This window comes from Centruroides vittatus, unplaced genomic scaffold (assembly GCF_030686945.1).
Source record: "Centruroides vittatus isolate TY-2023 unplaced genomic scaffold, ASM3068694v2 contig_1051, whole genome shotgun sequence".
Taxonomy (NCBI): Eukaryota; Metazoa; Arthropoda; class Arachnida; order Scorpiones; family Buthidae; genus Centruroides; species Centruroides vittatus.
Window position 1 is genome coordinate 796169 of NW_027120680.1, and position 17740 is coordinate 813908.

The window sequence follows — 17740 nt, forward strand, 5'->3', positions numbered from 1 at the left end:
CTATTGCGCTCATGCAAATTGTCAGTAACGCGCTTGCATGTTAATCCAAACGTAGTAACATATCAACGTAGGCATCATAAAATTTTACATTAAATATAATGATAAAAAAAGGGCGTTTTTAATGATGTTCCATCGCTTTAACAAATTCTCCGTTAGTTTAGGTTATCAAAGAAAGATATCCAAGCTGACGCCAACGTGTCCACATCTCTGGTTGATGCAGTTTGTGGTTAAATGAGCTCTGTGTATTTCCATTTTCTCAATGTGTTTAACAGCTTGTCTTGAACTTGCGGCCCTCACGATTGAGGCTTTATCCCAAAATACCGTTATCTCTTGCTCTTTCGCAAATGCTGCCAGTACCGTAGAATCAACATTCTTGTTCACTGACTGCTTATGCTCATATACTCTCTGTTTTAGGCTTCTCATCGTAGCGCCGACATACACCAGATCAGTGTTAAATCGATTATTTCTAATTGGGATGGAATATACTTCTGTTCTGTCGTTGTGCTTTTCTTTTCTCTTATCGTTTCTCAAGATACCATACACTGTTGGGTTACGCCTGTATATTACGTGCAAATTCCTATGCCTCGCTACCTTCTTAACCACTTTACTTAGAAACGATATAAAATCCAGAACTAAATTTTTTCTTTGCGCAGTTTGGGGTTGTTGCTGGTCCTGTTTACGTTTATGACTTCTCGTAATCAGATCGTCGATTACTTTCCTCTGGTACCCATGTTGAACCGCTACATTTCTTATGTATTCTAACTCATTATAAGTGTCACAGACATTCGTGCAATGTGTGTGCGCACGTTTTATCAAGGATTGAAACGTTGCCAGTTTAAAGTGTGCAGGGTCTATAGAATTGCTCGGTATAAAAACGGCTGATAAACAGGTTTACGATATATACTTGTCTCGATTTCCCCTTCTTTACATATTATCGTTACATCCAGGAAGTTAACACTAACTCCACTTTCCTGATCCATTTGCAAGGTCAATCCATACAGGTTGTTGTTGATTCTGTTCGTAAACTGGCGCACATTGCAGTTATTATTTCACAAGATGAAAACATCATTGACATATCTGGTGTATGCTACTATATCATTCTGGAGCGTGGTTAAGACTTTGCACTCAAGTTTACGGAGTACTAATTCACACAGCACTGTCGACATAGGGCTTCCCATCGGGACGCCTCTAGTTTGAAGGTATGTCTTCCCTTCAAATTCAAAGAAAGACATGTAGCAGATTAAATCTGCTAATTCCAGGATGTGTTTATGGTACTTGAACGCATTATTGATGTTAGCAAATAAAAAATCTCTCAAACCACAGAAACAAGGAGGTAATTTTATGGAGGCGTACAGGGCTTTATAATCCATTACTGTCATGTATTCTTCGTCTTTAAGTGTAATTCTCTCCAGTTTGCATACCAATTGCAATGAGCTCTTTATATGAAAGGGGTACCCCTGGATCTTGTCACGTATAAATGCGACCAGCTGTTTTTCCAGACCGAAAGTGGGTGCCTTGCATTTCTCCACTACTGGGCGTAATTGGCAGCCCGGTTTATGGGTTTTGCCAAATGCAAAAATTTTTGGTGTTCATGGTGCTCGGATAGTAGCATTTCCCATCTTTAAAATACGTACCAATGACGTTGCGACAAATCTCTTGACTCTATGCTGTAATGTTTCCAAAAATTTGTCTGGGGCAACAATGCATTCTGTGCTTTCAATATATTCCTGTAACTTCTGGTTATAGGAATTACGCTTCATGAGCACCACACCTTTAGACTTATCCGCTTTTAAGAGAACTATGTCATTGATTTGCAGCCAAACCCTCGTTTCTTTGATGCAGTTCTGGAAACGTCTTGAGTACACGCCCTCCCGTTTTGCTTTTTCTGCAAGGAATCTTGCCTTCCACCTGAAGTAATCTTGGCTAGTCGAGCTCAAACCCGATACGGGCAATTCAATATTAGGTATAATTGTTTCTGGTTGCACTGCCGGTCTAGAAGCGTAGAGGTGCAGTGCCTTATATAATCTTTGGAATACGGCCCCCTACCTGTCTTAATCAAGCTAAAGACACCTATCAACGACCTCGCTAACCCTCCTACTTGATTTTAGCCCTCCTAGCCAACTGACAACCATGAACAGGTTTAACCATCCCATTGCTGATAAGTGGGGATAAGGCTTGCCACTCTACCCCTTCAGTTCTCACAATAGAAATCTATTTTTATTTAATATTTTTCTTTTTTACTTTTTATATATGGTACAATATTTAATTCTGAATTGTACTTTCATATACAAAATACTATAATAATCTTACATTGTATTGCATTTAGTTAGCACACTATTTACGAAGATCTTTATCACTGATATGGAATATTACTGGAATTTAATTAAACAATAAAAAAGTCCATCTTGAATGATTTTTAAAATAAAAGAATCATGTAAATATATAACTTGTTTCTTTTACTCTGTATATACAATAGTTCTTTGTGCTAAATATTTCAAAATGTAGCTTTATTATGTTAAATACTAGATTGTAATTTGCAATGAAATATCTATAAATGCAGCATTCCATTTGGAAAGCAAAAACCTGTAAGGGTTAAATTTTTAATTAGTACATATATTTATGATATAAATTATTAATTACAATACTTTCAAGTAAAAATTTCTCTTGATTGCATAGAATGTTGCTATGAGATTACTAGGTGAGAACATTGGATAAACTGTGATATGAATGCAAAACTTTCTTCTTTGAAGCTAAAGTAATTTTAATATATTCATATATGTATGTATACAATAAATATGTCAGTCAGGATTGGTGTATTAATATCTGTTTCTTCTTTCCATCCAGAAAAGAATAAAAATGAATATAATTGTCCTCCATAGAAGACATAATGAAGCTTGTATGCTAAACTTAAATTTATTAAAGTATATTTTTTGTACTGAATGTAGAAATTAGGTTAGGTAGGCTATCTTCAAAATTAAACTACAGTAGTTAAAAATTACACAATGCATTTAGAAGAAAGCTGAATTCAAAGTAATAAAACACTAAATTTATATGATTATATATACTTGATTTATTTAAGGTTCATTAATCATGATCTAGACTTAATGATCCCATTTATTAAAGTCAAAAATAAAAAATTATGTCCCTTAAATAAAGAAAAAAAATTAGTTTGACAATTGAATTTTGTAATTTTTTTTTAATACTTTTAGCATTTATTTTCAAAAGTTAAATTTATAATTTAAATTCTTGCAGTTCCAAACAATATGTAGAAAATGGAAATAATTATATGTTGGTTATAAATTTAAAAATGATGAAATTATATATTTTATTCAGTGAAGTAAATCATGCATGTAACATTGTTTATCTGATAGATGTGTAGCTGTGCTATGACTGGCTTATCTAAAATACTAAATGACTATTCAGCATTTTAGGTAAGCCAGTCACAAAAAATAAACATCAGAAAAATATATATACATGGCTGTAATATAATAAAAGAATAAATATATACATTTATTTTTACTATATTCACTGTATTCATGCTCTTTACGTGTCAATCTGTCTCACAAAATAACTGTAATAGTTTAATCTGTAATTCTTTTTATTTAGTCTACCATTTATCCAGTATAACTTTTATGTAATATGCGATGTTTCACAATGAATTGGAGTTGAATTAATGGTTATAAGTAAATAAAATTTAAATAGACCCATAAGTGAACAATTTATAATCTCAAATTATTATGATTGGATAATCTTCTAATTTGAGTGTCTCCATCCTATGGCCCATGGGCCAAATATAATCCTCCAAAGCATATATATCTAACCCAAATAGTTTGTGTTCATTTACAAATTATATCAACAACATTCATACTAGTTCAAAGAATAGAAATTTGATAAATAAAATTCTAGCTGTCGTCTTAATTATATAAGTATTAAGAAGTTTTTGTATGAGGGGATATTTTTTATTTTTACTTCTGTATAGCTTTGCATACAAACCTTTTTAAAAATGAAATATATAAAAAAAAAATACTAAACATTGCTGTCTAATGAATATCTAAAGGATAGTTTAATATTGGGTGCGCAAAATTTATCTCCAGTTTTGATGACATTCTTTCAAAGCAGTAACTGGAAATTTCACATTGATTTATGCCCATTGTTATTCAGAAATAAAAAAATTTTAATCTTTGTCCATATCTTTTGTATCTGGCTCCCAGACTTGTCTTTTAGAGCTTATATGGCTCATCTGAGAGAAATATTGGAGACCCCTGCTTTAACTTATCCCATTTTAATTTCAGTTGTAATATCTAAGAATAACATTAAAATTCTTTATTCCTATAAATCTTATTAATACAGTAGAGCATCGATTATCCGACCCCCGATTAACGACCGCGTTCTAGTCGGCAAATTCAAATGTCCGCTAGTGATGTGGCACTACAATATTTGGTTATGTCTTGGCTACTTTAATATTATTTTTGTTAAATTTTTGCATGTTTTAGCTGGCAGCACTGGCTCGACCATGAAAGGGAGGCTAGTATTTAAACGAGGCTTAATTTTCTAATTATGCTGAATCAGAATCTGTTTTCATCGGAGATATAAATTTTGGATCTGTGAATTTCACACTTGTAATGGATCGTGCTGTAGTTGTTGTACCGTTTGCAATGGCAACTAAACGTAAACACGTTGTTCTCAGTGTTTCCAATAAACTTAAAATAATAGATCAGTTGAAAACAAGTGCTAGTAGATTAAGCTTAGCTGGGAAATATGGAGTTGGAAAAACCATAATAACAGACATTAAAAAGAACAGTGATGCCATTAAAAAATTTGCAAGTGTACTTAACAGTGAGGATGGAAGCTTGCACAGAAAAACGATGAAATGGCAGAAAACAAGGATTTGGACACTGCGGTTTACACTTGGTTCGTGCAGGTATGTAGCCAAGGACAACCAATAAGTGGCCCTTTGATTTGTGAAAAAGATCTTCAAATGAACAAGAAACTAGTGGGTAACGCTGATTTTCGAGCGAGTACCAGGTGGCTTTTGCGTTTCAAATCTAAGCATGGAATTAAGGAAAAATTATCAGCTGATGCCGAATCAGCTGAACGTTTGAAAAAGTCTTTTAAAAACATGATTGATAGGGATGGTTACAAAAAAACCAATGTCTACAATGCAGATGAAACTGGTTTGTACTGGAAAAAAATGCCAACAAAAACCCTAGTTTCTAAGTATGAAATGTCAGCACCTGGTTTTAAGGCAAGCAAATCATGCATTACTGTTATGGTAAGCAGAAATGTTACTGGAACGCACAGACTACCTTTGCTAATTGTAGGAAAGTCTAAAAATTCATGGTGCTTTAAGGGAATAAAAAAATTGCCGGTTATCTACAAAAATCAAAAGAATTCATGGATGGATACAAGCATTTTTATAGAATGGTATGACACTGTATTTATCCCTGAAGTCAAAAAGCATCAGCTTAAAACTGGGAATACTGGAAATGTTTTGTTGTTGATTGATAACGCTCCAAGTCATCCCTCAAACATTTCATTGGAAAGAGAAAACGGAAAGTTTAAAGTTGTTTACTTGCCTCTCAAAGTTACTTCAGTCCTCCAACCGATGGACCAAGGGGTCATTGAAAGCTTCAAATGATATTACAGAAAGGCATTGCTGCGTATGGTAATGCTCAGGGAAGAATGTGAAAAAACAATTCAGCAAGTGTACACTGAAATTAACTTGAAGGATGCTCTGTACATGGCAACAGATGCTTGGGCTACTGTCAAGGACACTACACTAGTAACAGCTTGGAATAAGCTCCTACCATCAGATGAGTCTATCTCTGCACTTGAAGAACCAGGAAACAGCCAATTTGCATCACATCTGTGTGGGCTGATTAAAGAATGCTATGGAATTGAAGAATGCGACAACGAAAATATTCAAGACTGGCTCGAATGTGATGCCGATGACCCTGGCTATCAAATATTGTCGGACGATGAAATCATTGCATGTCATCGACAACCAAGACCCTTGTGACGATGAGGAAGAACCTAGTGACGACAACAGTGCTGAAAAAGAACCATCCAGTGAAGAAGCTTTTCACGGACTTGAGACAGCTATGAAGTGGTTAGAACAGCAAGAAGAATGTGATGCTATCCAATTGCTGTTTTTAAAACGTGTGTGAGATTTAGTGGCAAAAAAACGAGTATCAGCTGTGAAGCAATAGAAAATTTTAGACTTTTTTTCCCAATGTATAGGCCTACTTTATGAAAAATATGTAACCCAAATATACGTTTTTTTGTTTTATATGTTTTAATGTACAATACAGTACTATATTTATTTTGTGCAAAAGAAAGAAATAATTTTTTACAATACAATAGTGACGATTATTATTTTTAAAAAAACTTTTTGTTAGGCTTAACATCATTAAAAATTCAACGCAAAGCGATGCACAACGGAGAAAAATTTCAACATGGGGTAGGTTAATAGCGATATACTAACATGTTATACTAATAATGTATTTTTTCATACTTTTCGGTTATTCATCCAACCCCAGTCCCCAATTAAGTCGGATAATCAATGCTCTACTGTATCTTGATGTACAGACTACATTAAGGTATCAATAACTGTATGGTTTGCAAATACTGTAGAGATTTGTTTATCTACACAATTTGATTGAAATATTCGTATCAAGCAAAAACTTTTAAATTCAGTTGATGGAAATAGGGAAAATGATTTCTAATGAGTTGTTGCTACTATCAAAATTATATATATGTATTGTAAGATTCTATTGACACAAAATTTCAGGGATAAATTCTATGGTCAAAAATTATTTTGGAAACCAATTTTAAATCTCCTGCCAAAAGGATATCACTGTTTATTTTTCACTTTTGTGTTACCAGCAGGTAAAACAAGCTTTATTTTAAATATTGAAAAGGATATTTCTGGAAATTGAACTTGTTTGCATCTGGCCACTGTACACAATTATGTTTCCAAGTCTTGTGAATTTATTGTTTAATTTTATTTTAAAAACTGAAACATTATTCAAAATAAATTCACATTGAAAAACTTGCTTTTCAACTTATTTTTAATACTGTAAAGCAGAGTGGATACTGCAAAATCTTAAAGTGGATGAGGCTTTATTTTATTACAGTAGAGCCTACTTAGACACCATTCACTTACCTCAAATCATTGACAGAAGTATTAGTTTCAAGAGTTGACAACATAAGTGTTAGTACTTCAATAGAAAATTTGAAAAGTATTTTTTTTTGGCAGGCCAGACCTTGAAAACAAAGTAGAGTTTTAGATGTTTATACAGAATTTTAAGCTTATTTTTGACCCTAAAATATTGGCATGGAATTTTGTTACACTGTATATTTGGCTTCTTAGCTATCTTTAAACTATTTCATGATGAGCATAAAGTATTTCAATTAATGGATCCTTTTATTTTTTTAACATTAAGAAATTGTCAAGAATGTTATAAAAACCAAATTTTTGTTTACCATTCAACTTCCAGCACAAAAGGTATTCTAAGACAAATGTTTTCTGCCTCTTTGGAGACCATTTTCAGGTAAAGAATAAGATAGAACTATGGTTCTGCTGAGCTTCCTGGCATCTGAAAATATTTAAACTAGCCAAAGCCAGTGGTGGTCGCATTCAGTTTTATATGCTGGAAGTTGGGTGATAAATGAAAATTTGGTTCTTATATAAAGGTTCCAGCTTCTGTACTGTTCATATGTTATGTTATTTTTATAAATTAATCTGCTTATATGTATGTCATCAATAATTTGGATTATGATTTAATGATCTATTATGCATTTATGCAAATATTTTCCAATTAAACAAGTTTTTGTGAAGAATAGATATAATAAACTAGAATAAATAAATTGAATTTAAATTCTGTTTAAAGTTTGTACAACAGAGAACTTATTGCGATTGTTACATAATGGAAAATATGTCACATTATGAAAATTTATTTTTCCTGTATTAAATATAATACTGTTCTAAAACTGAAAAAATGAGTTGTTTTTAAATATTTTATATTAATCTTTTACTAAATAGATTCTTAAGTATTAAAATCCTAATTTTCCAGCAAAAATATAAAAAAAATTTATATTGTAGGGATTATCATCATTTTTTTATTCATTTCATAATGAACAGAAACTATTTGTAGATGATTATTAAAAATTTTGAGAAATTGCAATTAAAAATAATTATTATTGTTACAAAAGAATAATATCACTGTTCCCTTTGTAATAGTTGAAAATATAAAGAACTGCAAATTATAAATAAAAATTAGTTTACTCAGTAGACTGAACTTAACTATTGTTTATTCGGACAGTATTGAGCATATGAATTATGCTTGTAGTGTAAGAAACAGAGACAAATCTCCTCTACAGTTTTAAAGACAGCAACCATTACTATATAAATTACACTAAATATGATATATGTAAAATAGATGTTTTTATTTATTTTATCCAACAGAAACATTTGTTTTTTAACTTAACTGTTTTTTTTTTATAAACTAAAATTAATAGTAATATTAATGAATGCAGTAGAGTCCTGATAGTTCAAATTGGTTGGGAATGAGACAACCTCGAATTATTGAAAACTTTAAGTATATGCAATATATATACAATGGAAAAGTAATAAGTAAAGGTGTTAAATAATGTCATGTTTATTTTATAATAATAAACACAAAAATAATTATTATATAAATAATCATGTATTTTAAGTGCAGTATATTATGTCTTGTACAATATGGGCATGCTGAAATGTTATTCAGAAGTATCTGGCAATTATATCGTTTCACAACACAAATTGAAAACCAAATGCTAGATCTTTCGATGTGCTTACAATTTCAGTGTATTGTGTCTTGTCATGCACTTGATGGGAATCATTCAAATATGTAATTTTCACATGTTCTGGTTGAGTATATGTACTTTTGCTTTAGGATGGTAGTGCCTCGAACTATCAAAACTCTACTGCATTTGTACAATATATTTAATGCAATTTTGGACACCTTAAAAGCATATAAAATCTAAGAACTAGCCATAAAATAATACTTCTGTAAAAAGCTGATGAAATTTAAAATATATTAAATATTTATTTGGTTTAGTAGGTTTAAAAATGATACTTTGTTAAACATTTTTGAAAGTTAAATTATAAATAGGAAGCTGCAACCTTTAGTAACTTCTAGCATGATCTGACAATATAAAATGACACAGGTTTGATTTTGCTGTCATGGATTTTCATTTGGTTTGCAACATAGCAATCTGCCAAGGATGGATGCCTCATGGAGGACTTTATATGGAGAAACTGGCCTTTATTTATTGGTTCACACATGAGGAAAACCCAGAAAATTTCCCATGGCCAAGCTACAAATCCATGATCAGTATTTGGTGGTTTTATCCACTTGGTCACTGGTGGGCCCAAGAATTTTCAGTTATGAAAGTGTATTTTTGTTTTTAATAAAAATAGCCATCTAAATATGATTTACATATATTTTTGATGTATGTATACTGAATGTGTACATGGTGGGCCCAAGAATTTTCAGTTATGAAAGTGTATTTTTGTTTTTAATAAAAATAGCCATCTAAATATGATTTACATATATTTTTGATGTATGTATACTGAATGTGTACATATTAACACAACTTGTTATACAACATATATGGCCTTATGAGATCCCTCTGAAAGATGTGGCCTTTTGGAGTATAAAAGGTTCATTGTGATAAATATTCATCAGGAATACATTATGTGCTTGATTAAGTTATAATTTTATTTATATTGTTTTATTAAATTTATAGTGTATGATACAGTTGTATCTGAATGTATTTCAAGTTTTCATGACATTGTGTTTAAAATATTTTATAAGTTTTTCTTAGCTTGTATGTTAAATAATAAATTATTATATATGAGTTTTAAAGTCACTCATATTCCAGAATTCATGTTTTAATAAACATTGGGTTCCTGAAAATATTGAGTTTGTCATTTTTTCTTCTATTAAAACAAATAAATTGATATATATGGAAAATGCCATATACAGGGTGGGCCAGCGAAAACGAAAACGGCAGTGTGTTCGTGTTCGTCCAAGCAAAGCGCTCGGACAGGTCGATTTTACTCTCGAGGGGACATCTTTTGCAATAAAGTTTTTGCGATTCTGAATACAACAGACAACAAAAAATTTTAAAAACTCATTTATTTTGTATTAACTAAACAAGCATTTATTTCGAAAAAAATGTTTGTTTAGTTAATATTCAGAATCGCAAAAACTTTATTGCAAAAGATGTCCCCTCGAGAGTAAAATCGACCTGTTCGAGCGCTTTGCTTGGACGAACACGAACACTCTGCCGTTTCGTTTTCGCTGGCCCACCCTGTATATATATTTCTTTTCCATTAAATTATTTTTATTTTGTGCATTTCATTATATAATGTTATGTGTATCTGTGTGTGTGTGTATATATATATATATTTTAGAACAAATTGTCTTAATTAATATTTATATTAAAAAAATTTATCTTTTTAGAAGATATACAAACTGCACAGTTACTCGGTTTAATACTGGAGCTTCTATCTTTTTGCGTGGAACATCATACTTATCATATTAAAAATTACATCCTTCATAAGGATTTGTTGCGCAGGATTTTGGTACTCATGCAGTCAAAGCATACATTCCTTGTTCTTGGTGAGTATTTATTGTTATTTTATCTCAAAAATAGTAAATATAATAGAGAAAAAAAATTCTTTAATAAACCTATCAAAGAATGCATGTTTTCATATAAAAGTTTGGTGTGTTTGATATATTTATTTTGATAACTTACAGAAAAGAATGAAAACTTTGTAATAGATGATAATAGAAGAGATTGGAATTTAGGATCTAGAAAGTCTTACTTTAAAAAATTTTTTTTTAATCTGAACTGAGATAACTGTTTTCATTGCAGAGATGATAATAGCAGCATTAAGAAATCAATTTGTTAATCATATGTTAAATCCTCCAAACGTAGCAAATCTAATTAGAACCAGAAAAAAAAAGCATGTTTATGTCATTTGTGATTCAAGTATTTATTGAAAACTTGTCTTTATCATATTATTTACATTAATTTATGGCATTTTAGATTTTATGAATGAAGATTTTTGTATCATTATTAAATAGAATAATTCTATATTGCCTGGTGTCTTTTTCTATACAAATTGTGTTCTGGTAACTGAAATTTTTTTGTAACACATCAAAAGCCATTCAAATTTTGTAATTTCAAGTTTTATTGGAACGTCAGAATGGTGTTTCAATGAATGGCATTTGATGGTTTGAAATGTTGGTCAAAAATAAATATAGTAATGAAAATTCAAGATTGAAAAACTTTTGTTGTTCATTTGCATCTGCCTTGTACCTGTACATCTGTATAGCTTACCAACATGGAAATTATTTTCATAACTCTAAACAGCAGTATTTATCTTTTTAATCAAGTTATTTAAAACACTTTTCAGAATAAATATTGGTAAATCTGATTTTTAAAAAAATGTGTTAAAAAAATAAATAAATAAGTTAAGTTCATATTGTTTCTTATGATGATGATAGGACAACAATGATGACAATACTTCACTATAATTAGACGAAGTAATGATTATGAACTTATGCTCTTATCATAAAAAAATGAATAATAAATTTAAGGTTTTTTTTCAGAAGTTTTAAATTGACTATCTATCTGTGTTAATGCATTTATATCTTAAAAATATTTTTTTGTTTTGTTTTTCCTTTTAATTTATGACTTAAATTAGTCATTAATTTTTTTACTAAAAAAACATTTTTTTAGCAAAACAAAATTTTTTGTCAAAATTAAAACTAGGATTTTGAAGAAAAGGGGGTCTGTATATATATTATAAAAATATGTAATAAATATTTAAAAACAGAGTATAAAAGTAATAAAAAATCAATGGCTAAGAAGAAATCTTTTTGTATAAGAGTTATGTTTCATTTTGAATAAAAGCATTAGTATTAAATTACATCAATATTGATGAAAGAAAAATAAGTTTGATATTTTATGAAATAACCACAATTATAGATTGCACTTTTAAACATTTCTTTCCAAAAACTATATTTATGAGGTCAGATATACAAACTTACTATTTACAATATTTGTATGAAAAGTGATCTGTCCCATATTGAAGTCAAAGTTCAGAAATTAAAATATTTATGTTAAATTTTCTTTGTATTTCATTTTATTTAAATCTGTTTTGCAGTTTGTATCTTGAAGAAAAATTCTAATAATAATCTGTATATTTTCAACCCGCATGTGTAATTTTTAATTAAAGTCATAACTAATTTTTAAAATTTTTGTTATTAAATAGGTGCCCTGCGTTTTATGCGGAAAATAATTGGTCTCAAAGACGAATTTTATAATCGGTATATTGTAAATGGAAATTTGTTTGCACCTGTAATCGATGCCTTTAAGAGGAACAATGGAAGATATAATCTATTAGATTCTGCTGTTATTGAAATGTTTGAATTTATTAAAGTAGTGAGTAACAAAAGATTTTTTTAAAATCTCTTTCTATTTTAAGACATTATATTTATGTTACATTTGGTAATATTTCCATTTATATTTCATGTTACTACTATAATTTCATCTAATGTTACTTGCTTTTTATTTCTATATTAGACCAGTTATTTGTGTTATATGATTTGATTTGTGATCCTTGCACCATATAAATATAAATAATAATTAAATTATAAAAGATTGCTTTTAAAATCATAATTAATATATCGATTTCAGAATTTCTTAGATTTTTTTTGAAGTTTTATATTATTAGTACACAAGTTGAAACAGGTATGGTTAAAGATGATAGCTATAAACTAAAGAGAGAATTTTTTATTAAAATGAATTTATCTATCTATAATGGAACTTATCAACATTGTTAAGAAAACATTGATGAATCTCATTAATAATTGCATAAGTTATGTTTTTGAAAAATAAATGGATCAAGGATTAATTAACTTTAAAAAGAATCAGAAATATAAGATTATTTAGAAATATTTTTGTAGAATTTTACACTACTCAGATTTCTGAGTATTCTGGCTAATGATTATGTAAATGATTTTACCAAAATATCAATTCAGTATTTTCACAATAATGTGCAAACAATTCATTATTGATACAATGATGCAGACTAAAATTAGGCACTCTTAGAATGTGCTTTTGCTTTATCTTGATAATTATTAAATAGCAATGATTAATTTAATTAATGTTAATTTTTTTAATATTGTTTTAACTAAATTTATTGAAGAAATCTGTAATTGTCGTGCCAATTTTGCAATTGTGCCAAATTATGAACTGTGCAGTTCAACTTGTGCAGAATTATGGTAAATTTATGATCTGATATATATTGAAAGCCTGTGTATATATGTATATATATATATATATATATATATATTTTTTTTCTTCTTCTTCTTCTTTTACCTTGTTATGGAGTTTCTTAAATTAGAAACTCCATAACAAGATTTTGCTGTAGATACTTACTTTTTTTTATATGTACAGGATGGTTATAATTGAAGTTGCCCTACTTAGACCTGTATAGAGCCCATTCTCTTTGATGTATTTTGACAAAACTTGGAATATACATATTATATGGACGATGGGGAAAAGGAAAATGCAAAAAAATAATTAGTTTAAATTTCTACCACTAGGTGAAAAAATGGCATATAAAGAACAAGAAACACAAAATGGAAATATGCAAAAGATTTTTATTCAGGACATTTGTTTAATGTGCAATCCATTTGTATTAATCACATGTTCAAAGTGCCTTAGAGTGTATTCAACAGTAGCCCAATAGGTTTCTTGAGAAATTGCAGCAATATAGCATGTGATGCTTGCTTTCGATTTAGGCAGAGTCTGTATGGTTGTGGGGATATCTGAAAGAATGTGTTTATAGAAGAAGCATACGAACTCTGCCCAAATTGAAAGCAAGCATAACATGCCATATTGTTGCAATTTCTCAAGAAACCTATCGGGCTACTGTTGAACACACTGTAAGGCTCTTTGAACATGTGATTAATACAAATGGATTGCACATTAAACAAATGTCCTGAATAAAAATCTTTTGCATGTTTCCATTTTGTGTTTCTTGTTCTTTATATGCCATTTTTTCACCTAGTGGTAGAAATTTAAACTAATTATTTTTTTGCATTTTCCTTTTCCCCATCGTCCATATAATATGTATATTCCAAGTTTTGTCAAAATACATCAAAGAGAATGGGCTCTATACAGGTCTAAGTAGGGCAACTTTAATTATAACCACTCTGTACTTAAGTCTTAATCTAGCATTTAATGTAACTTCTGTTTAACTCTCAACAAATGTTTATCTCAATGCTAATCTTAAGTCTAACTCAGCATTTATGCTATCCAACATTACATTAATTAATGAAAAAACTTAGTAATAGAATATTTGATTAATACCAAAAGACCATAGATCATATACATAATAATTAGTTAACATATAGTATATTTTGATGTAATTAATATGTTAATTTATATACTTATTTTCAAAATTAGATTAATGTGTTAATTCAAAAATGTATAAGAATGATAATACATTAGTTCCTGGTGTGTTAATTTGTTTTTGAATATTAATTGTTTAATGTTAAATTATTACTCAGAAATGACAAATATATTTAGAATTACAAATGGGCTGTCCATTAATTGTGTGTGCAGTTTTTGAGGCACTTTTGGTCCCCTTCCCTATTGTGTACATTGATGTACTTTTGGCAAATCTCCTCCCCTTTAGTTAAGTATACAACAGTTCACAGGCACATCATGACATTGAAGAAATGACCTTATAAAAAGATCTGCAAACATATTTTAACTGATAGTTTATTCACACAACTAGAAAGTAAACTTACAAGAAGAAATTTATATGCCACTAATACCATGTCTATGTAGACAATGTCTCAATCCCTCCTATCCAATGTGTACAATGATATACTTACCCTTTTACAATTCCCTCCCTCATAACACTGTACACACACACACCCCAGTATAGAAGTAATGTTATAAAATTCCAATTTTATGAAATAAGCAATTCAAAATACCTGTGTTGTGAATTTGACAAAAAATTTGTGTAATTTGTGACATTGATATTTGATGTGATGATTTCATGAAGTTTGCAAGTTTTTGCTAATTTCACAAAATGAGCAACATTTCAGGATAAAACTTTCTTCCCTCTCTTCAATGCTGAAAGAGTGGGAAATTTCTATACAAATGTACTTTCTATTATTGTGATTTTAATATAGCTAGTTGAATTAAATACATCCTATCTAATTATTAACTTAGCCTAATTGTAGCACAGTATTTTGACAGATTGACTTTAATCAAAAATTGGGTTTGTTGGGTTATTTGTGTGTTAAATATATGAAATTCTCTTGCATTAAATGGAACAAAGTAAAATGATAATCTTCAGTTATAGTGTATCATAATCACTTATTCAGTATTATCAATTAATGATATATTAAAGTGATATGTGTAAAATCACTATAAAATTTATTTTTAATAATGTTGTTACTGATGAGGAAAATAACTATGAAATTAATAAGAATATTAGTGCTAGGTCCTCTGCATTTTCAAATTATAAGGCTTTTAGATATACAATGTAGTTGTGTTTTAATTTTATTCATTCCTTGTAATTTTGCATTATCATCTTTTCTATTGCAGAATGCCTTAATTTCAAAAACATCATCTCTTACTGACATTGTTTTCAATGTGTTTTTCTTTTCAAAAATATATTAATGAAATACATTAGAATATTCTAAATTAGTTCTGTTTTCTTGTGATTATAGATTATTTATTTTAATTGTAATTAATAAAGATGTTGGAAATTATAAATAAGAATATATTTAATATGAAACTGGAAAAATTAAATGTTGATTTGTTTATTTATATTTCAGGAAGATGTAAAATCCTTATGTACCCACGTAGTAGAAAAGTACGGCAAAATTTTGGACAAAGTTGATTACGTTCAAACATTTAAATCTCTTCGATTACGTTATGAACAACATCAAGACAGGTTAAAAGATCGTTCGTCTCTTGACAGGTTAGTTATTTACTTGAAATGATAAACTTAAATTATTTCTCCAAAACTGTTTTTGGTATATGAAAACATTTCACTGTGTCAAATATATTTTATAAAAACAAAATATAAAATGTTAATTAGCTCAGTTGGCAGTTATCAAGCAAATTCAGATTTTGCAAAACATTACTAAATTTTTTTTTTTTCATTTGCTCTAGTCTGCTTAAATCTTTCACTGTCTGTAATTGTGAAAAGATAGTAGAATAAATAAGATTACTTTAAACAAGGAGTTGACATTCATAAAATAGTAATCATTATTGATTGGTTATAGTTAGTAGTTATAATTGTTTATATTTCTGATTTCAGTATAAAGTTTAAAGAATTAAAAATTGTTTATGGGTTCTCTGTTCTTGAAAATTTTTTTAAAAACCTTGCAATTAAATTCATGTAAAAGATCATTAATATGAGTAATGATCAATGATGAGTAATAATATACTTACTATTTAACGTACAATCAGAGTTCTGATTATCCAAAGTAAAGCAAGTTAGAGATAATTAAATCTCTAATAATACAGAATGTTTGGTAAATTATTAAACTAGATTTGGATGCATTAGCTTGTAAAGTGTACTGTACAGTACTTTGTTTTAAGGCTAGAATTACTTATTGAACACACAATGAAACTGTATTTATTATGCAATTGTAAATATCTGATTACAATTAAAATTTCAAATTTTCTTTAAAATTTCTATTTTAATGAGAAATCATCAAAGTAAATTTTTTTGAAACTTCTATTAACTATTTCATGCAGATTGCAACACCCAGCAAAGATTCATAGAACAAACTTATGTATTACATTCTCTTGGTTTTGTTAACAAAATATTTTTTCATAATCTACTTTGGTTAAGCAGTTTAAGTTAATCAGGACTGTTTTGGTTAGAAAAATTTACCAGTAGTATTATTTTAATGTACAGTAGAGCATCGATTATCCAACTCAATTGGGGATCGGGGTTGGTCGGATAACCGAAAAGTATGAAAAAATACATTATTAGTATAGTATATTTGTATATCCCATGTAATTAGTATATTAGTATATTGCTATTAACCTACTTCGCGTTGAATTTTCATCGATGTTAAGCCTAACAAAATGTTTTTAAAAAATAATAATCGTTGCTATTGTACCATTAAAAATTATTTCTTTATTTTGCACAAAATAAATACAGTACTGTAATGAATATTGAAAAATATATTCAGGTTACATATTTTATATAAAGTAGGCATTAGACATTAGAAAAAGAAGTCCAAAATTTTCTTTTGCTTCACAATCTCGCACACATTTTAAAAACAGCAATTGGATAGCGCCGTTAAATAAAATTAAGTCTCGTTTAAATACTGGCCTCCCTTTCATAGTCAAGCCAATGTTGCCAGCTAAAACATGCAAAAAGTTAACAAAAACAATATTAAAGTAGCCAAGACATAGCCAAATATTGTAGCGCCACATCACTAACGGACATTAGAGTTTGCCGACTAGAACACGGTCGGTTAACCGATGTTGACGGTTGATCAGGGGTCGGATAATCGATGCTCTACTGTACTACACACAAACATAGTCTTGTGATATATTCATATCAAAATAAACTATAGTTCATAAAACAAAATTAAAATATTACGTGAAAATACTATTTTGTCAAAGATAATAG

At 29.3% G+C, this 17740-nt stretch overlaps 1 protein-coding gene across 3 annotated transcripts in view; it reads left to right on the top strand.

Moving 5' to 3' along the window:
• Positions 1 to 17740, top strand: part of flfl (serine/threonine-protein phosphatase 4 regulatory subunit 3 flfl) — a 136460-nt gene that overhangs the window by 111113 nt on the left and 7607 nt on the right. For all 3 annotated transcript variants that reach the window (XM_067265975.1, XM_067265969.1, XM_067265980.1), the window contains 3 exons: positions 10512 to 10670; positions 12332 to 12501; positions 15921 to 16066. In XM_067265975.1, coding sequence (XP_067122076.1) covers positions 10512 to 10670; positions 12332 to 12501; positions 15921 to 16066 — 475 coding nt within the window. The remainder of the gene's footprint in view (positions 1 to 10511; positions 10671 to 12331; positions 12502 to 15920; positions 16067 to 17740) is intronic.